We start from the raw sequence: 24,996 nt of genomic DNA, 5'->3' as shown, positions 1-24,996 counted from the left end.
GCATCCGTTCCCCCCGCTGCTCGTGGAGTGGAGCGCAAGTACATGGTGCCCTCGAAGGGCTACGAATATCTGTATGTTCACCCGCCCCCATGTTCCCTCGTCGTCCAGTCTGTGAACGAGAGGGAACGCCATGGTCAGCAGGCCCCGGACCCCAAGTCTAAAGAGGCGAGGCGCATGGACCTGCTCGGCCGGAAGGTCTGTTCTGTGGGCGCCCTCCAGCTGCGGGTGTCCAACCAGCAGGCTCTACTTAGCCGTTACACCTATAACACCTGGGCGGCAGTGGACAAATTTAAAGTGCTGCTTCCGCAGGATGCGCGTCAGGAGTTCTCTGCAATCCTTGACGAGGGCAAGAAGGTCACGAGAACTTCCCTGCAGGCAGCTTTGGACGCCGCAGATTCGGCCGCCAGGACTCTAGCTTCTGGCGTTACTATGCACCGTATTTCCTGGCTACAGGTCTCTGGCCTTCCTCCGGAGCTCCAATATACCATCCGGGACCTTCCGTTTGAGGGCCAGGGCCTGTTCTCTGACAAGACTGACCCTCGGCTGCAAAGCCTAAAAGACAATAGGGTCATTATGCGTTCGTTGGGGATGCATACACCTGTCATTCAGCGCAGACCCTTCAGGCCTCAGCAACAACACCGGCCCTACCCCCAGCCCAGGCAAAGGCAAGACTTCGCCAGGCCGCGGAATAGAAATGGCCGGCGTAGACAATTGGGCAATCAGGGAGGACAGAACCAGAGCTGCTCCAAGCCTTCCTCCGGCCCGAAACCTTCATTTTGAAGGTGCGCCTGAGGGCGCCGTACCAGTTCCTCCCACGGATCCATCTCCTCCCTTTTCCAACCGTCTTTCGTTCTTCCTCACGGCCTGGTCCCGGCTAACATCGGACCGCTGGGTCTTACGCACGTTGGAACTTGGATACCATCTGCAATTTGTTTCATACCTGCCCTCCCGCCGCCCTCCCTCATCCCTCTTCGGGGACCCCTCTCACAAGCAACTCCTCCTCTAGGAGGTGCAAACGCTCCTCGCCAAAGGAGCCATAGAGGAGGTTCCAGAGAGCGAGCGAGGCAAGGGGTTCTATTCCCGATATTTTCTGATCCCCAAGGCCAAGGGAGGCCTCAGGCCTATCATCGACATGCGGAGCTCAACAAGATACCTGGGTAACTTGAAGGTTCCGTATGGTATCCTTGGGGACCTTATCCCATCCCTGGATCCCGGAGATGGTAGAGAATTCTCCAGTCTTCCCTCGCATATGCAGGACGCCTACTCCCATATACATCCGCCCCATCAGGAGGTTCCTCGATTCCGTCATCAACAGCCGTCATATAATCGCGGCCTCCCCAGTTTGCGCTCTCTGGCGGCCCCGAGTGTGGTTCACCAGTGTATGGCTGTAGCGTCTGCCCGCTTCGCGCAGTCGCGAGTACATGTATTTCCATACCTCGAACGACGGCTATCCGGGGATCCAGAGGACAAGTCCTCACACACGTCCACATGTCAGGAGACTTTTCGTAAGCTAGGCCTGCTGCTAAATGCGAAGAAGTCAACTCTACCCCATCAGAGGATAGAAGTTTTATCGTCGTCATTCTGGACTCCACTCTGCCAGAGCCGTTCTTACCTCATGTGCGAGTCCAGGCTTGACGGCAGTCAATCCGACGGGTTGGAAGGCAGCTTTGACCCAATACGCTTGCCTGCTCTCTTGGGCCACATGGCGGCCTGCACGTTTGTCACGGGTTAGCACGCCCTACCGGCCCCTCCAGTCTGTGCTCATTCGCTCGCTCAAAGTCCAGCCAGGCGTCCTTGGATACGATTGTCGACAGTTCTCTCAGGACGCCTACATCCTCTACATTGGGCTGAGCAGTCTGTGGTGTGCGTGGGGCTCCCATTCCATCGCTTCAGCCCTCGGTGGTCCGAATGAAACGGACTGCATCAGACCTGGGATGGGGGGCCCATCTCGGGACCCTGCGACCAAGGCTGCTTGGTCTCCTCACGAGCTAGCCTCCATGACATCAACGTGCGGGAGTGAGGGCGTCCGCCTTGCTTGTCAAACATTCCATCAACAGCTCCAAGGCCGCTGTGTTCGGTATTCACCGGCAACACAACGACTATGTATTATATAAACAGCAGGGCGCACAAGGTCTCCTCCTCTGTGTGGGAGGCCTTGAGGCTTTGGGACTTCTGCATAGCCCACTCTCATTCACCTGATCGCATCCTTTTCCCGGGGTCAGAACACGCTGACGGATCGGCTAGCAGATCCTTTCTTTCCAGAGTGTCCCTTTTGCCTGGATGTCGCTCTTGCGCTCTTCTGGAAGTGGGGATGTCCCCGGATGGACATCTTCGCGTTCCCGGGAACAGAAATCCCGATGTTTGCTCTTTTCAAGGTCTCGAACGGGTTCGTTGCGGACGCCTCCTTATCCATGGCGACGCATCTGTTCTACACATTCCACCTTTCCGCTAGTCCACAAGGTCTTCTGAAGGTGTGCAGGGACAGGCCCGCTTGATCCTGATTGCTCCAGCGTGCCCCGGCAGCATGGTTCTCCATGTTGCTGGACCTGTCTGTGGCCGACCCTGTCCCTGCCTCTTCACCTGGACCTGATCACATCAGGACCACGGCAGGTCCGTCACCCAGACCTTCAGTCGCTGCACCTCACAGTGTGGCTCCTGAATGACTGACCCGGTCTGAAATGCGTTGCTCACCCCGGTGCGCAGGTGCTCCTGGAAGCAGGAAGCCTTCTATGAGGGCAATGTACTCACCAAGTGGAAGCCGTTTTGCGTGCTGGACCATGGAACGGCACTTCCTCCCCACCGAGGTCTCCATCTCTAATATCCTTGATTACCTCTGTCCCTCAAGCAGCAAGTCTGGCGTGTCCTCTCTCCGGGTTCATTTGGCGGCCATCTCCACCTCCACCGGGAACGATGGCCGCTCCGTCTTTTCTCACCCAATGGTGACTAGGTTCCTTAAGGATCTGAGCGTCTTTACCTCCAGATTCGCCACCCCCGCCCCTCCTGGGACCTGAACCTGTTTGGCCTGACTCATATCCCCCGTTTGAACGTTGGCTACGTGCTCCTTCTCTATCTCTCCTGAAGACTGCTTCTGGTAGCCATCACCTCCGAAGACGGGTGTCGGAACTCCGGGCTTTCATGGTGGAGCCCCGTATACCGTATTCCACCGGGACAAGGTTCAGCTGACCGACCCAGCCTTTCCCCAGGTATCTCAGCCTTTCACATAACCAGGAATCTTTCTACCTCTTCTTCCAAAACCCCATTCGTTCAGCAGGGAGCAGCAGCTGCACCTTTAGATTCGTAGGCGACTCGCCTTTTATATAGAGCGAACAAGCCGTTCCGCAAATCCCCCCAACTTTTCGTTGCCAATAGTTGAACGGTCAAGGGTTGCCTGTCTCATCTCGAGGATCTTCCTCGTGATGACGTCCTGTATCCGGGCCTGTTATGACTTGGCTCATATCCCTCCAGGCCCACGTGACTGCGCACTCTACCAGGGCTCAAGCCTCATCGGCGCTTCTTGCCCACTACCCATCCAGGAAATCTGTAGGGCAGCGACCTGGTCCTCCGTCCATACCTTTGCTTCCATTATGCCCTGGTCCAGCAGTCCAGAGATGACGCGGCCTTCGGCTCCGCTGTGCTACACGCTGCGACATCTCACTCTGACCCCACCGCCTAGTAAGGCTTGGAAACCTACTGGAATGGATATGAGCAATCATCGAAGAAGAAAGAGGTTACTCACCTTTGTAACTGTTGTTCTTCGAGATGTGTTGCTCATATCCATTCCACACCCGCCCTCCTTCCCCACTGTCGGAGTAGCCGGCAAGAAGGAACTGAGAGCGGATGGCCGGCAGGGGTATATATCCGGCGCCATGGCGGCGCCACTCTAGGGGGCGACCTGCCGGCCCGCCGAGTTGCTAGGGTAAAAGTCTTCCGACGAGCATGCATGCACGGCACGTAACACTACTGGAATGGATATGAGCAATACATCTCGAAGAACAACAGTTACAAAGGTGAGTAACCGTTTATTTTGGAAGGGACTTCAGATTCTTAAACCTGGGGTGCTGTATCTGTCCTTAGAAATACCACATTGTACCTTCTTTGCGTTTTGTCAATGTGTGTGAGTGTTCATAGTCCTAAATTCATTTAGTTTCTCTGCAATGGCCTATATCCTTGAGTCTCCTTTAGCATCTTGATCATCTCCAGTGGCGCCACTGGTTGCATAGCAGGCTTCCTGCTTCTGATGTTTTTTTTTTTTTTTTTTTTTTTGGCCTATTACTTTTAGTGTCCTTAGCTAGCTGTTCTTCAAATTCTTTTTTTTTTTGTTTGCCTTCCTAATTATATTTTTACATTTCATTTGCCAGAGTTGATGCTCCTTTCTATTTTCCTCACTAGGATTTAAATTCCACATTTTAAAGGATGCCTTTTTGTCTCTCAGTTTCTTTTTGTTTGTTGTTTAGCCACGGTGACACTTTTTTGAGTCTTACTATGTTTTTTAATTTGGGGTATACATTTAAGATGAGCCTCTATTATAGTATCTTTTAAAAGTTTCCATGCAGCTTGTAGGGATTTCACTTTTGGCGCTGTACCTTTTAATTTCTGTTTAAGTAACTTCCTCATTTTTGTGTAGTTCCCCTTTCTGAAATTAAATGCTACCGTTTTGGGGAGCTGTGGTGTTTTGCCCACCACAGGGATGTTAAATTTAATTATATTGTCGTCCCTATTACCAAGCAGTCCAGCTATATTTACCTCTTGAACCACATGCTGTGCTCCATTTAGGACTAAATCAAGAATTCTCTCTCCTCTTGTGGGTTCCAGGACTAGCTGCCCCAAGAAGCACCGTCCTGAGGTGACATGTACCCAGTCAATATGGGGATAGTTGAAATCCTCCATTGTTGTTGAGTTTTTTTTATTTTTATAGCCTCTCTAATCTCCCTGAGCATGGGAGTCAGTGTCACCATCCTGGTTAGGTGGTTGGTAATATTTCACTACTGCTATATTCTTCTTAGAGCATGGAATGACTATCCATAGAGATTCTGTGGTACAGTTTGGTTCATTTAAGATTTTTACTCCATTTGGTTCTATGTCTTCTTTCACATATAGTGCCACTTTCCCACCAGCACAAACTGTTCTGTCCTTCTAATATATTTTGTACTCTGGTATTACTGTGTCCCATTGATTATCCTTATTCCACCAAGCTTCTGTTATGCCCATTATATCAGTATTCTCATTTAATATGAGGCACTCTAATTTACCCATCTTATTATTTAGACTTCTACCATTTGTATATAAGCACTTCAAAAACTTGTCACTTTTTAGCTGTCTGCCATTACATGAAGTAGTTGAATAGGACTCTTTTTCATTTGACCATTTCTCATCAGATCCTACCCATATTTTATCATCTTCCATCCTCTCCTCTTTTCTAGGACATAGAGAATCTCCATTAATAGATCCTGCCTTAAGGGATGTCTCTGTCCAAACCATGTACTCCTCCGCACCTGTCAGCTTTCCCCCAGCCCTTAGTTTAAAAACTCACCTTTTTCTTTTTAAGTGTCAACAATCTGGTTCCATTTTGGTTTAGGTGATGCCCATCCTTCATGTATATACTACATGTTGTTGAGGCATAAAAGCCATCTGGTGCACCTGTTCCAGAAGGAATCAAGTTGCATTCTTCAAGATCCACCACAACCTCGTGAGCTGAAAGAGCATGCGCTTCCACCACAGAGATCTGCCAAGCCGCCACATATTCACCGGCTTACATCTCTGTCAGACACTATAAAGTGGACTTGCTGATTTAACAGAAGCCTCGTTTAACAAGAAGATGCTGCGGATGGTGATGGTTCAGAATAACCCTGCCATTTGATGAATTCAGAAAGGGAGGTCTTCCCTGTTTATGTTCACTTTTGTATCCCTTCCTGCTCCGGTTTACAGTTCGCTACTTCCCATATGTATCAGAATTGTGGGAGACCGTAGGCTGCAGAATGGAAAAGTTCTTGCCTGATAATTTCCTTTCTGCTAGCAACATCTCCCACAATTCTGCCCAACCGGGGTAGCTTTACAGCCTGGGTCAGCAATTTATTTGGATAGTTGCTGCACAGGGAGTGATCTACTGTACATAGTTAATTAGTTGGCACTGAAGTTATTGTTGCTAATCATTGTCTAAGAGTTTTTACAGTTTTGGAATGAATCATCTGGCAGCAAACAGGAGAAAGGGGTATGACTAGCACAGGCTGTGTTGCAGCTTTGAACCCACTCCGGAAGCTGGAGACAGGAGGGGAATAACCTAGACGTATCCAAATTATGGGAGATGCTGCTAGCAAAAAGGAAGTTATCAGGTAAGAAATTTTCCATTCTTCCATCTGTGCCTTCTTTGAGGTCCATTCCCATCTCACTCTACTACTTCATTCTCCTTGCAACTCATCCTCCTTTTAACCTGATATGATCTCTCTCATTGCACTGCCTTATCCTCATGATAGGAGATTTCAATTTCCACGTTGACCCATCTGATTCTTGGTTCTCCTCATTCAAGTGGCCCATTTAGTCTCCATTTTTGGACTGACTCCCCTACTCATCACCTCATTCACTTTCCTGGCTTGGGTCTTTTGCAAACACTGTTGTCTTTCTGATCCACCTATCTCTGAAGTCCCTCATTCTGACTGCAAGTTACTGTCCATCATCATCATTCTCCCCTTCCCCATTCTATCACAAAGGGACTTAGGCTTTGAGACACTCAGCGTTGCAATGCCTAACATTTAGACCCCTAGAAAACTCACAGGAACACTGATCCAAAGCCTGAATTGGGTGCCTGAGCTCCCCAGACAATGCCTGGGGAGAGATAGGTGTCTTAGAATGGGATCCACAAAAGCCATTATGGTAGGCAGAGAGCTGCCTCAGCCAGTCGATAGGAGACACCAAAAAGAGGGTTGTGTCTTTACTGCCCCCCCTTTCCCTCACAGAGTTAGGTGCCCAAATCTGGACTGCAGAGAGATGCCCATCTCTGTTAGTGGTCCACAATCACTATCCTGGAGTCAAGTGGCTTCGGCACCTAATTAGTTTCTTGTGAGAATGGGTTTTGTGCCTCCCTCTTCCATACAAACCAGAAGGAGGTAGCGGTGATGGTGGTGTTCCTGGGAGAATGAGTTAAGTGCTTGCCTCACTCCACACAAACCAAGACGAGGTGGGGTCCCACCTTATAACTTTTATCCCAGTGGTTAGAACACTCACCTGGGAGACCCAGTTCAATTCCCGGCCAATGGGAGCTGTGAAGCCAATGATCTGGGCGGGGGCAGCACACAGAACAGCCAGCCCACACCTCTGCCTAGCAGCTGAGCTTGGGGGATGTCACTGCTGCCAGGGAGCCCCACAGGTAAGCACCCCCCAGAACCTGCCTCTCCCTGTCCCATGTCCCAACCCCCTGCCCTTTCCCACACCCAAACTGTGCTGCTGGGGGGGAGGGCACAGGGACCTGAGAGTGCCCGAGCAGCGGCCGGAGCTCCTGGTGCAGGGGTTGCCTGAGCTGCCCCTGAGCCAGGCCCCGGTTGCTGCAGAAGTCACGGAGGTCATGGAATCCATGGACAAACTTGCAGCCTTAGTTATGACAACCCAGATCCTCAAAAGTATTTAGGTGACTATCTCCCACTGATTTCAATGGCTTTTGGAGCATTCATAAACCATTCAGTAATTACCCAGGTAACGCTTTAGGACATGTTAGAGAAGGCCTGGGTTCCCTCCAATTGGCAAAGCACCTTGTATATACCACATCACATGGAAAGTTTCATTAATACCTGCTCCTGATCCCATTGAAATTGATCCAAAAAGAGTAAATTATTCCCTTTTCCTTTGGGCCTTATATAGGCACACGATTAAAAGAAGGTTGGCCTTTAAACTGAATTAATAAATACTAGAAATGGTATCAGTGACTTAATCAGTGGGACTTCATAGTTTATATAAAAGAAAAATGTAGGTTAGTCAATATATATTGTGATGGCATGAAGTACATCCCTCAGTTTACCACTGGGTTTGAGAGCCAACACTCAAAGAAGTTCCCAGTGCTGGGAAGTAAGTCCCTTCCTGCAGCTGTTCAAACAGACCAGAGTTCCTGAAGATGCGAGCATCATGCACCTTTCCTGGCCATCCCACGTTGATGTCGATGAAATGTCCCTTGTGATCCACCCGTGCTTGCAGGACCATGGAAAAGTACCCCTTGCTGTTTATGTACTCGCCACCACAGTGTGCCGGGACCAAGATGGGGATACGCGTTCCCTCTATCACCCCACTGCAGTTAGGGAACCCCAGCACATTAAAGCCATCCACAGTGGTCTGCACATTTCCCAAAGTCACTACCCTTGATAGCAACTGCTCAATGATTGCGTTGGCGACTTACAGCACAGCAGCCTCTACAGTAGATTTGCCCACTCCAAACTGATTCCTGCCTGACTGGTAGCTGTCGGGCGTTGCAAGCTTCCATAGTGCTATGGACACTCGCTTCTCCATGGTGAGGGCTGCTCTCATTTTGGTGGCTTTGTGCTTCAGGGCAGGGGCCAGCAGTCACAAAGTTCCATGAAAGCAGTCCTACGCATACGAAAGTTCTGCAGCCACTGGGAGTCATCCCAGACCTGCAACACTATGCGATCCCACCAGTCTGTGCTTGTTTCCTGGGCCCAGAATTGGCGTTCCACAGCATGACCTGGCCCAATGCCACCATGCTCTCCCAATCACCACATGCCATGCATCTAGGAACATCTGTGTCCATATCCTCATCAGTATAGTAATTGCACTCTCGTCGCTTCTCGTGTGGTTTTGCAGGTACTGAACATACTGCTGGATAATGCACAAGGTATTTACAACGGTCAAAACTGCAGCACAGATCTGAGCAGGCTCTATGTTTGCCGCATAATAGCGCCTGCACAGGTAATCCTTGAAAAAGAGCGCAAAATGAGCTATTTGGTTCAAGATGGTCGATAAAAGGCAGTAAATGGTTGTCTTCTGTAGCTTCCATGGGAGCCCAGGACAGCTTCTGACACTTTCTCCAGATTGTCTGTGTGGCTCTGTTCACGCTGGGCGAGAAATAGCAGGGACTTGTTGCCCTCTGTAACTGCCACAGGAGCCCATGACCGACAACATGGAAAAAGCAGTGAGAGCAGAGTTTGTGGCGGAAGCTGCGTGGCTCTGTTCTTGATGGCCGAGTAACAGCGGGGAATTGTTGCCTTCTGTAGCTTCCACGGGAGCCCAGCACAATCTGGAGAGAGTGGCGGAAGCTGTGCAGCTCTGTTCACGATGGCCGAGAAACGGCAGGAAATGGTTAGATGAAAGAGGAGATAGAAAGAGGAGAGAACATTCGAAGTGGATTCAACATACTAGGAGACAGGTGGTGCACTGTGCTGCACTGTCTGCTGGCAGCGGCCGTAGCTTTCACGGAGGGAGGAGCGAGTGACAGCACACACCCAGAAAAACCTGCAAGAATGTTTTTCCCCCATTGTGCACTGGGAGCTTAACCCACAACTCCAATGGGTGGCAGAGACTGCAGAAACTATGAGATAGCTACCACAGTGCAACGGTCCGCCATTCGATGCTAGCCTCGGTACTGTGGATGCACTCCGCTGAATTCACGTGCTTTATGAGGGACACATTAACATCAAATGTATGAACTCGATTCTGAAAATTCGAGTAAAATAACTTTGAACTAATTTCGTACTGTAGACGTACCCTTAGAGAACATTCTTGTTTAAAGTCACACAATGTTCTGTTATAAGGTTGTTTGGTTTGCCCCGCTCCGCCTGCCTGGCGCTGCTGTCGGGGAGCGGGGGGTTGTCTCATTCTGCCTGCCCCGTGTTCCTGCCGGGGAGTGGGGTCAGGGCATGGGGGCTTGCCCCACTCCACCCACCCAGCACTCCTGCTGGGGAGCAGGGTCGGGGCGTGAGTGCTTGCCCCTTTCTGCCTGCTCAACGTTTCAGTCGGGGAGCGGGGTCAGGGCGTGGGGGCTTACCCCGCCCACTCGGCATTCCACCCAGAGAGCAGGCAAGTCACTCCCCAGCAGGAGCACCGAGTGGGCGGAACAGTGGAAGCCCCTACACCCTGACCCTGCCTTAACCAATCATCACTGGTGAGTACAGTATTAAATTGTTTAAAACTTATACTGTGTAAGTATATAATGTCTTTTGTCTGGAGAACCTAACCCCCCTATTTACATTAATTCTTACAGGGAAATTGGATTTGCTTAACATCGTTTTGCTTAAAGTAGCATTTTTCAGGAACATAACTACATTAAGCAAAGAGTTACTGTACTTGTCTTTCCATATTGAGTAGCTCTAAAAGCCCTACTATGGTGCTTTCCAAAGTCTTTTTGGCAGCTTTGGACACACGTCTTGCTTGCTGCTAAGCACTAGTTCAAAATGTATTAGAATTAAGCTTTAAAAAATCCTAATCACAGGGGACACACCATTTGCCAACATTTTGGCAGCAGGAGTCTGATCTTGTGGCAATATGAAAAAGGTTCAGATCACTAGGCAATGTCTTCACTTAATACACAAATAAAAGGGTTTAATTTAAACTTAGTTTGCAATGTGTTTGTAAAAGTTTCTGGTTTTCATTGCCCAAGCTCTTTCAGTGCTTGCTTTGTTGTTCTCAATGGACATTCCAAACAACTAAATTCAGCCTTGCTTCTATTTTATAAACCTGGTAAACAAACGTACAGTCTCCAGCTTTCATCCAGACCACATCACACAATCCATTGTCTACAGCCAAGCTCTCAAGTTACAACCGCATTTGCTCCAAACAGACACTACAGGATCTCTATCAAGCATTCTTAAAACTACATTAGCCACCTGCTGATGTGAAGAAACAGATTGACAGAGCCAGAAGAATACCCAGAAGTCACCTACTCCAGGACAGGCCCAACAAAGAAAGTAACAGAACACCACTAGCCATCACCTTCAGCCCCCAACACACCTCTCCAACGCATCATCAAGGATCTACAACCTATCCTGAAAAATGATCCATCATGCTCTGGGAGACAGGCCAGTCCTTAGACAGCCCCCCAGCCTGAAGAAAATACTCACCAGCAACCACATACCACACAACAAAAATACTAACCAAGGAGCCAATCCTTGCAACAAAGCCCGTTGCCAACTCTGTCCACACATCTATTCAAGGGACACCATCATAGGACCTAATCACATCAGCCACACCATCAGAGGGTCATTCATCTACCAATGTGATATATGCCCTCATGTGCCAGCAATGCCCCTCTGCCATGTACACTGGCCAAACCGGACAGTCTCGCAAAAGAATAAATGGACACAAATCAGACGTCAAGAATTATAACATTCAAAAACCAGTTGGAGAACACTTCAACCGCCTTAGTCACTCAATTACAAACCTAAAAGTTGCAATTCTTCAACAAAAACAGACTCCAACAAGAAACTACAGAACGGGAATTAATTTGCAAACTGGACACCATTAAATTAGGCTTGAATAAAGACAGGGAGTTATTCATACCTTCTTGTCCACTGTTTGAAATGGGCCATCCTGATTAGCACTATAAAAGTTCTTTTTCTCCTGCTGATAATAGCCTACCTTAATTGATTAGTTTCATTGGAGTTGGTAAGACAACACCCATTTTTTCACGTTTGCTGTGTGTATATATATATATATCCTCCTACGGTATTTTATACTGCATGCATCCGATGAAGTGGGCTGCAGCCCACGAAAGTTTATGCCCAAATAAATTTGTTAGTCTCTAAGGTGCCACAAGCAGGGCTGGCTTTATGACCCGCAGGGCCTGACTGGCATACTCGGCAGCAGTCTGGGGCTTCGGTGGTGGGGTGTCATCCTCTCCGGGTTTTCTGCAGCACTGAAGGACCCTCCCCACCACCAAAATGCCACCAAAAACCCCTGGAGTCAGGCCCCCTTTGGCGTAGGGCCCGATTTGGGGGAATCGATGTAAAGCCAGCCCTGGCCACAAGTACTCCTCGTTCTTTTTGCTGATAGACTAACACAGCTACCACGTTGAATAAAAGTGGTGTTCTCTACTTTCTCCTCGCATCACAACGCTACTGTCCTTTTCCCCTGCTCTGCTTATGCCTACAGGTTTCTCCCTTTGTATCTCTGGAGTCTCGTCAGTTGCCTTTATTAAATAAAACTTATCTGAACCCTTCTCAGCACTGCAGAACCAACACAACTTTAGGAATGAGCTGAATTCTTTTTTGGTTCATGTATTTGTAGGGCCCAAATCACACAAGACTCTACAGAAAAGACCCCCGTGCCTACAGTGACTCCCTTATTTCCTTCAGTGGTGCTCTGTGTAGATGGGAGAGGGTCCACCTACAACCCTCAATCAGCTAACGGGATTGAAGCCTAAAGTCTAATGGCAGAAACTTTATTGTTGGTGATGCATGAACAGGGCTGCTGCTGTAGTTGGGGTGCTGAGAGCCATTGAACCACACTGTAAACCCTGTATGTAATGGAAATCACTTCAAGTCAGGGGTGTAGCAGTAGCCCTAGTTCCTGCACCTATGTGTATGAACGAGGAGGACCACAGCTTGCCTCTCAGATTCCAGCTTCAGGTGGCTGGCTGCAAATCAGTAAAACTATCAATCACTTTAGTTGTAAACTGAGCAGATTTGCTACATAAATCACTCAGAACCTAATGTTATTTTGGCTAGAGAAGAGTCACACTCTTACTTATTAGACAGGCAGAACTCTGGGGGGGGGGGAGAGAAAAGGTCTTATCACAATAAAACTATATGCCAGGAAACTTGATTCTCTCAAGAATCTTTTAAGTGGGGGTGTTGTGTGTGTGGGGGGGGTGTCATATGCATATAGTGGTTTATTGAACAGCATGTGTTAGAGGAAACAACGCACACTCACTGTAAAATTTTCTTTATTAATATGACTGATTGCTATTCTGTGCATTTGATTAAAATGCAGTCTGAATCACCTCTGTCACAATTTTGCCTTAAATTAAGTATTGCACAGGTAAATTATTTTTTATTCCAATTGTTTACAAAATTACTCAATGTATTTAAGAATTCTGCCCAATTCTTGCTAAATTGTTATATCTTCACTATTAACCCATCATGGTTAACCCTTATGGTACATTTGTGTCAAATGGTTGGGGTTTTATTTGCTTTGCTTTCATTACAGTCCTATGGGTGGAATAGTTCATTAAGGTGAACTGAAAGGGTCCAAGTTAAAAACGTATTTTCAGAATTCCAAGAGGGGAAAACTGTCCAAGTGAAAATGGCTCTTTAAATAAATATGGAAATTATTGAAATACAAAATTAAGTTACTTCCCTTACAGCCTTCCTGGCATCTCTGCCAGAGCAGCAACTCCCATCACAGGTACCATTAACAGAGAGAAGATGCAGACAGGAGTTTAGAAAAACAGACCAAATTAACAGCATCTCCCAGTCAACAAGGGTTGTTGTAATTTGGTTAATCCTCAGGACCTACAGCAAAGACTTAGGTGACTGTCTTTCAAATGTGCAGCTGTGCTGTTTGAAGACATAAGAAGCCTGCAGCTTGTTTTTCTATGGTTTGAGATTAAGTGCATTACTTTAAGTGGCTGTATAATTCACTCATCATTTGATCTTACAGGATCAAACTATGTCTGGGATATTTTTTTAAGACTTTCAATTCACCTTTTAAGCAGCAGTGCATTTAAACACAGACATTCTACCCACCACGAATGGATTCTTACAAACAATCCATTTGTCACCTTTGTTCTGGACTAGCCTACGTAGTCGCTAGTTCCTGCTAAATGAGCTGGCCAGTATGATGTAATACCATGAAGTTTATAGCAGCTGAGTCACACTGAAATTTAAGTTTAGATAATAAAACAGTGATCAGTTCTCAAACTGAAGGTTTCTAAATATATAACCTCACTTACGGAAGAGGGCATTTCATTCACTGAAGATCCATAAATAGCACTTAAATTATATACAGTATCACAGAAGCAGATCTTTATTCATCCCCCATAAATAAATTAATTTTCCTAAAAAAACAGGGGGTGGGGACAAAAAAAGGAGACAAATTTATATATAAAAGTAATGCGCTAATAAAACTAACTACAGTGCAATCGTCATTCAGTATTTACTTTGGGCTGCTGCAGTAAAACACGTATTTCTTCAAAATGTTGCTTCTGCCAACACTGTCTTGTACTGTCTTCATGACAGACCGGGACTCCTTTGCACTCTAACTGTAATTCAGTTTGAGTGGCCTGATCCTTGAAATTCAAAGCAACCGTTGCATAATGTTCTGGAAGAAGAGACAGTACAATATTCAATAATATGTTTATTAGTAAACTTGGTTTTAAATACCTGATTAATAAAAGTTTGCTTTACTGTATTACTAATTAAATTCAATCTTTCATGAACTCACCTGTTTCACTTTGTACATAAATGTACTTATTGCCCTTACAAGAACAAAGACAGCACAAACTCCTTCCCTCAGTGGGACTAACACCAGGCATTGTATTGGGCTTTCTCAAACTTTAGCTCCAATTTAAACTGGGATTAGACCCCTGTGAAAATCCGACCCATAAGTACTATGGGGTTAGAGAAACGACATACCATGAGGCCAGTTCCTGCATCTCCATTTCATGACAATCCTTTGGCTGGGTAACTGTAAGACAGATACAGATGTACAAAAATCATGACAAAAATAATCCCCCACTACCACCACCTTTTTTCAAGAATTTCATCTGAGGGCCTGCTCCATCTCATTCCAAGAGGATCCTAGCTGGCACTGGCCAAGGATTTTCCAATGTGAAAGCTTTTTCCATCATAAAACAGAGTGTTGTCAAATTAATTTTTTTTTCCTATGAAAAAGCTGGTTTGGTAAAAGTTTGTTTCCCAAAATTCTGAAACAAAATTTTTGGGCTTTCTCCCTTCAATTTCTAATTTTTCCACCTGCAGAAGTTGGACAAACTGTAAGGGAAAACACTTACTTGAAAATCCCAGTTTTTATCCAGCTCTAATCATGACACTCATAACTGGGTGCACACTTCCCTACTTTCTCCTAGCAATGGACAAAGGTCAGTTGTTCATGCGCATAGCTACTGCTTTAATCCACAGCATTGATAATATGGACCTTAGCATGGGTGACTGGGATTACTGCATTGATTCTATATTTTCCTCTGAGAAATCGCAGAAAAAAAGTGGGGGGCTAACTGATCACCCACCTCTTTAGTACTCTACTCTGCCACCCATCTTGCTCAATATACATTTGAGGCCACTGGATGAGCTGGTCTGAGCTGTGGTACCAACACACAGCTCTAGAGCTCCTTTCCATCAGTTCTAGATTGTGTGGCGTCTCAGCATTCTCAGCAACTGGCTGAAATAGGGAACTGAAAGCAAGCTGGCAGAGGCTTAATCCAGAAAACACATGTAACAGCAGTTGGTTTAGAGTAGTGGTACATTCTCCCATTCAGGGAGTTTGCCCATCCTTCAAGGTTTACAAATAGGGGTATTTTTTTTATTCACAACTTCCCCTAGAGTCCAGGTAGGTTCAGTTCCATTTGTACTTAACATAACCACTGTTATCTATGTCTCTACGATGTAGAACTTGATTGTTGACTGGGGATACTGCCTAAAGAGTTTCTTTAATTGTTACAGCCATAAACCTGTGGAGTGTCTTTTTATAGCTAGTTGCTGGCAGTATCAAATGAATTATTTCATTTGATGAAGTGGGTTCTAGCCCACAAAAGCTTATGCCCAAATAAATTTGTTAGTCTCTAAGGTGCCACAAGGACTCCCCGTTGTTTTCATTTCATCAATGAATTCCCAAGTTTCAACATCTTTATTATAACTGGAGCCAGTGCACACTCTCGGTACCTTTTGGGGGAAAGGGGATCCCGAGCTTTAGGAAATCTAAGGCATGCCTAAAAGATGAAATACCTAGAACTAAATCCTCTAAAATCTGCAGTAATTTTAATTCCAAAAATTGTTTACTAGTTTACTTAAGTCAAATCCTGAGTAGTGTAATTAAGGAATTAGAAGCTAGAACTGACACACAGCTGAATGGTAAGTTAAAAAATATCAGGACAGAGCATTTTCCCTAGGTGGTTTTTTATTTAAGAAACAACTTTTGACATTATTCAGAGTGGTTGATACCACTGATCTCTAACAAGAGAGGAGGTGCCACTGCGACATGCTCCCTCATCAAAGCCTCGATTGTCCCAGGCTGATTTACAGAGAAGGCTCCATCTGTGTGCAGATCTACTTATTCCAGGTAAAAGAAGGATGCCAGTTTCTTCCCCTCCACTGTATAGATGCCCATACTTTGGTATTCATGTAGAAGGAGTCTTCATAGGTTTCAGTGGTTAGGGCAAGAGGAAGGTGGAGCAGAGCTCTCCATGGCACTACTCTTTGCTATATGCTTAGCGTTGTGTGGAAATACAGGCCTACACTATATTACCTTCCTCAACGTCCCCTCTATGTAGCTGTAGGGAAGCATAGCCAGGGACAGTGGTAGCTTCTGACTCTGAACAGAATGGGATCTGCTTCTCCAGAGATCCACGTGTTTGGTAAATGGTACTACCTCTAATCTGTAACCTCAATCCCAAACTCTTCTATTAAAAAAGACAGTGGTAGAAAAACTCTAAGGCAACCACACGCACTTTTCCTATTCCCATGGTTCCAAGTGAGAGTTTCCCCACATGATAGATAATCTGGGCCAGAAAAGGAGAAAGTGAGGAATCTTCTACATGGTCATATTTTGTTTTTTATGAACTAAATTTGCATTAGAGAAACTAAAGCAAGGTTACATTTTACTCAGTATTCTCCCCTGTGGAGTAGCCATTTAAGAACCTTCTGGGCCCAAACGTCACCAGTGTGAGACTCCAAAAGGGCAGAACATGGCATCTGATTTGAAACTGCAGGGTTTCAACTTACCAATTCTATATATTCACCAGTAATACAACCATCAAACATTTGAAGTTTTCCTCCTCTTTTGGCTTCGATCACAGCACAACTTTTAGAAAATTTCTGCACCAACTAGGAAAACAAAAAGCAAACACGCATAGTGTAAGAATTTAATCAGCTATTCAATAACACATAACTTCTACGATTTCTGGATAGCTTAGTGAGATATAACGCATCCTTCCAGGACACTGGGATGAACTAAAAGGGCTACTGGAGATTCCTAATGCCAATGGTTCTGTGATGAATGGATGGCTCTTGAAAAGCAATTTTATGTGCTTGAACTTTAAAAAGTGCTCCAGTCAAATCAATATATCACTGATTTCACTAAGAAAAATCATAATATGATTAAGTTACAAAGTGCTGAAAACACATTTGGTAGGTAAAAGGAGCAATCAATGAGGGTATGTGGAAGGGGCCATTAGGTAAAACAGGTAGAGAGTTCAAAGCAAGTGAAGTGGCTGCAGCTATATTTCGATTAGGAAACAGGCAGACTGATCTTCCTTCTGCCCTGATGAGATGGAAGCAGCAGTCTAGACACATGGAGCAGGATTAGTCGAAAGTCATAAGACGTTATATTCTCTATCCCATATCAGAAGACTGACATTAATCCCTGATTCTCCTGAGAATTACAATTTTTGGAAGTATTGGCATTCCAGTCTAAAATCTTCTGATATATTCTAGGGCTTCTTAAGAGGACACTGATTCATCCTAAACTTGCGATTTGAGTGCTTCTCCACAGTAAACCTTGCAACAGAGGTACATGTAATCATATCCGTACACATACTAGCTAATGGATTCCATCCGGAAAATGGGGATAAGAATGCTTAACATTTGTAAAGCACTTTGAGATCTTTGGATTACAAGTGCTTACATAAAGGATTAAGTATTTATTATTGCTGAGTATTTATTATTATTGTGAGCTGAGTGCAAAGGAGACAGAGCTGCATTTCACTTGCATACTAATAACATGCAGCATAAGACTTCCCAATCTCTATTAGTGGAGCTGTTGTGGGTGGATAAACGGTGGCCCAAAACCACCTTCCAGGGATGCTCAGAAATTGAAAAACAAGACTACCAAGGGCCAGTCTGTCTAGTTTGGAAAGATCTGAAAGTAAGTTATCAATTCCTCATGGGCAATGGTATCAAAAGCCTGCTGACAGGACCAACAAAATTAGCAGACCCTTCCTTTGGCCATTGCTAGCTGGCCAGCTTCACATCAATACACAGAGCTCAGCGAAATAAACACACTCAGATAAACTAAATATCTCCATTTTGCTCTCCACTTTACACACCATGATAGTTCTTTACCTTCAAAGGTAACAGCAACACTAATGGAGCAAATGGTGCTCAGGGCCAGCTTTAGGAACTGCGGGGCCCAATTCAAATACCCGGCAGAGGTCCGGGTCTTCGGCGGCACTTTGGCAGCGAGGGTCCTTCACTCGCTCCAGACCGCCCGTCGCCGAAATGCCACCAAAGACCCGGAGCGAGTGAAGGACCCTCCACTGCCCAAGTGCCGTCGAAGACCCAGACCGCCGCTGGGTATGTAAAAAAAATTTAAAAATTAAAAAGGCGCCGGGCCCTCTTAGGCGCAGGTGCCTAAAGCCGGCCCTGATGGGTGCTAGTTAGAATTACTAGTGGAACCCTTATAGCAAGGGGGCATGGTCTCCCTCCCTGACAGACAGAGGGAGACATGCAACCCAGGACACCTACAACCGCCCCACCGGAAGCAGAGGGGCAGGACAGGAACCAGAAATAGAAAGGGCAGGCCCTCCAGTTCAGCTGGAGGATAGCTGCCAGAGGAGCAGGACATCTCTCTCCCCCACTGCTGGAGCTCAGACCCAACAAGGCTGCTACAGCACCAGAGACCGGGAGGCACTGCTGGAGCTGCCAGACACGGGGACACTGAGGTGCTGTTGGGGCTGCCACTAGCCATTTACCCCACCGAGACGAACGAGGACCCAGGGACCCCCTGAATGGGAGTCTAGGAAGGCGTCCAGGGAAGCTGAATAGGGTTTGGCTCTGTTACTTACTTTAAGCTGGCCAGTGTGCTGCAGCCAGATTGCCCCGCTGATCCAGTGGCAGACCACTCCACCATCGTTAGGGCCCTTGGCTGGGACGCAGTGGAGTCAGGTGGGCCTGCATCCCCGTGCCACTCCAATCCTGGGGTGACAGCTTCCCCACCTCTAGGCCAAGAGGCCTGCATTGGTCTGTTGCCCACCCGAGCTAGGACGCCAGGTGGTTTTGCTGTCGGCCCTGCCAAAGAGCTGACCCCCCTAGACTGCTGTGTTGCTCTGCTGGACTCCAGGCCAGAGCTGTTAACTGTTCGCTCTTCTGCCCTGATTGAGGGCCCTGAGCATATAGACTCTCTACCACCCTGCCCTGACTGAGGGCTTTGGACCTATAGACTCAGTGTTGCTGTGTCTGACTGCAGGCCAGAGCCCTTATATGTTGGCTGCCCCGCCTTGACTGAGGACCAGGGCTCAAAGACTCAATTGCTGCCCATCCTGGACTGCAGGCTTGGACCTATTAACTGTCTGCTAATTTCCCCCTGACCTGAGTTACTCCAGAAGCATTGTAGTGAGGGGTGGGGTCTCCCTCCCTGACAGACGGGGAGAGACCCAAGACCACCTTACACCCTTCGTTGTGGTACTATAGCTGAAGTTACTAGAAATAAGTAGCTGATGGTATTTCAGTCCCTGTTTGACTAGATTCCCAACTCTTACTGTACAAGTCAGTGTGTCAGTTGCACTGGGCACTATGAAAGTTACACATAATTAGGGCCCTACCAAATTCAAGGTCCATTTTGGTCAATGTCACAGTCATCCATATTTTAAAATCATAAATTTCATGTTTCAGCTTTTAAATCGAAATTTCCCGTTGTTGTACATTGTAGGGGTCCTGACCCAAAAGGAGTTGCTGGGGGGAGCGTGCAGAGGCCGTTCGCCCGCAAATAAATAATTTGCTTCGGGGGAGGGGGCGGGGAATGTTGCAGTTACTGCCTACCTCTTATCTTCTGCTTGGCAGCAGCGCTGCCTTCATGCTGCGGCAGTTGAAAGCAGTGGCTGCTGCTGGGATTCCGCTTTGAAGCGAGAGCTGCTGGCTGCAGAGCTGGGCCCTCAGTCAGCAGCCCCACTCTCCGGCCCCCAGATTCTGAAGGCGCAGCCGAAGGAAGGGTGCATGGTAATGGTATGGTCACCTTACATCTGTGCTGCTGCTGGTGGGGTGCTGCAATTCAGAGCTGGGGCCTGGCAAGCACCGCACCAGCCTGAAGGGCAAGCACAGAAAGTAAGGGTGGCATGGTATGGTATGGTCACTTACCTCTGCTGGCTGTGGTGGGGTGCTGCATTCAGAGCTGGGGCCTGGCAACAGCGCACCCAGGCTTCTGAGAGCAGCACAGAAGTAAGGGTGCGAATACCACCCCCACCCGCCGCAACTCCCTTTGGGTCAGGACCCTCAATTGAGAAACGCTTGCTCCCCCTGTGAATCTGTACAGTATAGGGTAAAAGCACACAAAAGAACCAGATTTCATGGAAGGCTCACAGATTTCACATGTCCATGACATGTTTTCATGGCTATGAATTTGGTAAGGCCCTACATATAAATATTCTCATTACCAGTTATAATTAAACTTTAAAATAAAAAACTTTTCTCCTTACTGGAACACCAATCCCTTCAGTTACATCAATGAGAACCGTGATCCTATCTTCATAGACTAAGGTCAGAAGGGACCATTATGTCATCTAGTCTGACCTCACTGCACAATGCAGGCCACAGAATCTCACCCATCCACTCTCAATAAAAAACCCCTAACCTACGTCTGAGTTATTTGAAGTCCCCAAATTGTGGTCTCGAACCTTAAGCTGCAGGAATCCTCAAGCAAGTGACCCATGCCCCATGCTACAGGGAAGGTGAAAAACCTCCAGGGCTCTGCAATCTGCCCTGGAGGAAAATTCCTTCCTCGACCCCAAATATGGTGATCAGTTAAACCCTGAGCATGTGGGCAAGACTCACCAGCCAGCACCCAGGAAAGAATTCTCTATAGTAACTCAGATCCCATCCCATCACAGACCACTGGGCATACTTACCTGCTGATAATAATACAAAGGCTTCTTACCTCCTTAGTTATGAAGATGCTATAAAGCTCCTCTACTGGAGAGTCAAACGTCTCTTTCAGAAGTATCTTTACTGTTGGAATCTTTACACCAATTGTATCCAAGGAAACTGGTATAACAGAATCCTGTAACGCAAACTCAGGATAAAGTACCACTGTATATGAATAGCAAACACATATATATTCCACACCAAAACTCTAGACTAGAAAAAATATTAAGTTTGCAAAGTCAACCACTCAAGAGTTAGGGAATGCCAGGTTTAAGGCTGTCCAGGCATTATTAAGCCTGCTCCCTTGTGCATATGCCTTAATTACATGACAACATATATTAGGGTTAGATTAAGTGAGCACCGTAGTAAAGCACTAGGAAAATCTGAGGCAACGCTAACATACTTTTGGTGACAGGCAACAGAATGTGGAATGAATTAACTAGACCAGGGATCGGCAACCTTTAGCACGCGGCTCACCAGGGTAAGCACCCTGGCGGGCCGGGTCGGTTTGTTTATCTGCTGCATCTGCAGGTTCGGCCGATCACGGCTCCCACTGGCTGTGGTTTGCTGCTCCAGGCCAATGGGGGCTGCGGGAAGCAGCAGCCAGCACATCCCTCAGCCCACGCCACTTCCCGCAGCTCCCATTTGCCTGGAACGGCGAACCACGGCCAGTGGGAGCAGCCATCAGCCGAACCTGCAGACACAGCAGATAAACAAACCGGCCCGGCCCGCGAGGGTGCTTACCCTGGCGAGCCGCGTGCCAGAGGTTGCCGATCCCTGAATTAGACTGAGGAAATGAGGGAGGCAGACAAATTTCAGCCTCTCCCTCTTGAAGCTGTCATTGTTACTGACAGAACACTGGGCACCTTTGATCTCCCTTTCACTGTCTGAAGATTCTGTGGCCCCACAATGATTCTATTTCCACATTACCTGAGCACTACAGAGACTGGTCATAGCAGTCATGTTGGTGAATTTACCGGCCTCCATCCCAAAGGTGATTTTAAAAGCGTACCAAACACTTACTGTTACAGATGAATGCTCCGCATTACAGCACTATGTATATCTGCTGTTAGTCACAGAATAAATCTTAAGTTCTCTATTCCATCTATGATGGCAGAGTTTGGGGCCAATAACATCCATCTTTTCCAGTGATACTTACATAGTAACTCTTACAGCCAACATACCTGTACATTATTCTCGCTCAATTTTTTTTTAACCACCGGTTCCGGACCAGCTGAAGTTTTGGTTGGTAGGATCATTCCCAGAGTAAACTCTGTAAATAGAGGAAGTAAAAAATACCTTCTAACTTGAGGCCAACCTGTACACCCAACTACACCTCTTGGCCCCACTACAGCCAAGCCCTTCCCCCTCTGCTCAGAATCGTACTTATTTTAGTAAAGATCTGAAAATGAGAACAGCCTGATTTCTACTAAATTCAGGCTTTCAGTTTTTGATTTTTCACTTATGCCTAGAACATTCCCTGAAATTTTGGAATCGATTGGATTCTGTTTTCAGAAGTTACCACATTACAGATACAGAGAAATGCCATTGAGTTAAGTGTACGGCTTTGCTTTGCTCAGCCAATTAATTTGTAAGATCTTTAGGGCAGGGACTGTACCTTCACATATGTTTTTATAGCACTTATGACAATATGGTTCTGGTCCTGATTAGTGCCCCCAGGCTTTACTGCAAAATAAACATTCTAGAAAAAAATAATAAAACTTTGAATATCCTGACTTTGGTGAAATTAAAACCTTAATGCAATATTATAATGAAAATGAAGGCACTGGGGTTTGCTTTTGTTCTTAAAGTAATACAAAAACAGTTTCTACCAGCTCAGATGAAAATGGATCAATCTCTTCAAATAGTCAAGATTTCACATAATGGGCCCATATAGTCACAGTGTGAAGAAATGATCTTAATGTACCTGTTTTAAGAACTTTCAGATAATCTCTGAGAGCCTCCCTGACTTTTGAAGTTCCTTCTGTTCTCATAAGATCCTTGAGCACATCTCCATCTCCTTTCTTTTTGCTTACACTTATCTACAAATAAACATAAAAATCTAAGAGATGCTTTGTACAATTTGATTTTTGGGGAACAAGTAGTGTTGGAAAATGCTATCTTTGGTTTATTCAGAGGACAGGTGCAGAATAGATATTTCAAGTGCTAACTTTCCCACTTAATCATGTCTTTAAGCTAAACCTGGATACTTTTTCTAAAGGAAACACAAGCAATTTTGTCTCCATAATAACTCAAGAACTAGCCAGAAGTTTAGATGGGTTTCTCCCCCAGGAGTTCTTTAGAGACCACAATATCAACTATATCATTAGGCTAGCACCAAAGTAGAGGCCTTAAGATTAAAAACTGACAGACAGTGACGCAACATAGGGCTCATAGGGTTAATGGTTTTGGTTCTTGACATCTTTTATCTTCAGAATACTGAAGACAGACTAGCTAAGTCATGTTGTTCTCCTATTATTCAGTTAACAGGAAATTTAATGGCAACTAAAGTTATTAAGTTTACTTTAAAATTCCTACCCTATACAGCTATGTTAGTATTTATTACCTACCTCTGTATCATCCACCTCATTTTCTTCTGACAGGTTAGGAATTTCAACAGATCCTTCATGTTTCTCACCAGATTCTTTCATTGTACCTGCATTAACAGAATGAATTCTTAAATGTAATAACTAAAGACCTATATTCTCCATGACAGCAGTTTTACCCTTGTAAATGCTTTATGCAGAACTACTATTTACTGCAGTTTAAAAATAGAAGGCCTGATCCTGCAAACACTTCTGAGAGAAGTGCATGCTTGGCAAATAGTGCCATTGACCTCAATAAGGCAACTTATGGTAGTAATCACTACACTAGTAAGGACTTGTCTACACTTGCGGTAGTGTGTGGGGTATATGTAGCTACACACCACGGGGAAAAGCAGGGAACAGTTCTGGCAGGGGGAGGCAGTGAAGAAAGATCAGAGCCTTTCCCCACTGCCTCGCACCAGCCATAGCCCTTCCCTGCTGCAGGGATGGGCTCCAGCAGCATCCTGTGTTGAGGGAAAGCTCCAGCAATGGGGAGCTGTTGAAGCCTTTTCCACTTTCTCTCCCCACTGTCAAAACCTTTCACTATGGGAGGGAAAGGCTCCAGCAGCAAGGAGGGGGACACTACGCTGCCGAAAATAGGAGTGGGAAGCACCATGGAGTGTATAGAGAGCCGTGTAGGAGATATGCCAGAACTTTAAGGTGTGTCTTTACTCTAGTTGTCTAACAGTGCCTCATCATCTACACTGCTATTTATATCTATATAAAAGACAGGCCAGTAAAAGAGAAATAGTTCAGGAACAGGTTTACAGAGTTGGAAAATGAAGAAGGGGCACAGCAGGTGGTCACTGAAGGTGAGAGGGCAAGGAAGAAGAGAAGAGCAGCTAGTCCTGCAGGAAGAGGGGAAGAGTCAATGGAGATAACACCAAATATGAGCCCCAGAAGGATACGGGATGGGTTGTGGAGGATTGCAAGGGACAACAGAAATTGAGAGGACTTGCAACAAGAGGGAACAGGGGACAGACCGGAGAATCGCACTGTCACCAGGAAAAGGCAGGTCTACGTGACTGGGCACTCCTTACTGAGGTCTGGTCTACATTGGGGGAGGGGATCTATCTAAGATAGACAACTTCAGCTACGTGACTAGCGTAGCTGAAGTTGAAGTATCTTAGATCGTGTTACCTACCGTCCTCACGGCAGGGGATCGACGTCTGCAGCTCCCCGTCGACTCTGCTACCGCCGTTCGCGTTGGAGTTCCGGAGTCGACAGGAGTGCGTTCGGGGATCGATATATCGCGTCTAGATGAGACATGATATATCGATCCCCGAGAAATCGATTGCTACTCGCCGATACGGCCGGTAGTGAAGACGTACCCTGAGAATAGACAGGCCTGTAACTAGAGCTGATCTGCAGAACAGAAGGGTGTGCTGTCTGCT

General features: G+C 46.4%; 1 protein-coding gene across 1 annotated transcript in view; it reads right to left on the bottom strand.

The window, feature by feature from the left end:
• Window positions 1–14,031: 14,031 nt before the first annotated feature.
• The window catches only part of LOC116828081 (activator of 90 kDa heat shock protein ATPase homolog 2-like), a 23,504-nt gene continuing 12,539 nt past the window's right edge, over window positions 14,032–24,996 (bottom strand). The window contains exons 3-9 of the mRNA XM_075064432.1: window positions 23,588–23,673; window positions 22,945–23,059; window positions 22,202–22,290; window positions 21,031–21,153; window positions 16,887–16,988; window positions 14,565–14,616; window positions 14,032–14,250 (exon numbers count right to left, since the gene is read on the bottom strand). Coding sequence (XP_074920533.1) covers window positions 14,075–14,250; window positions 14,565–14,616; window positions 16,887–16,988; window positions 21,031–21,153; window positions 22,202–22,290; window positions 22,945–23,059; window positions 23,588–23,673 — 743 coding nt within the window. The 3' untranslated portion in view covers window positions 14,032–14,074. The remainder of the gene's footprint in view (window positions 14,251–14,564; window positions 14,617–16,886; window positions 16,989–21,030; window positions 21,154–22,201; window positions 22,291–22,944; window positions 23,060–23,587; window positions 23,674–24,996) is intronic.

This window comes from Chelonoidis abingdonii, chromosome 3 (assembly GCF_003597395.2).
Source record: "Chelonoidis abingdonii isolate Lonesome George chromosome 3, CheloAbing_2.0, whole genome shotgun sequence".
NCBI classification, from domain to species: Eukaryota; Metazoa; Chordata; order Testudines; family Testudinidae; genus Chelonoidis; species Chelonoidis abingdonii.
This window is presented reverse-complemented; position numbering and strand designations above follow the sequence as displayed.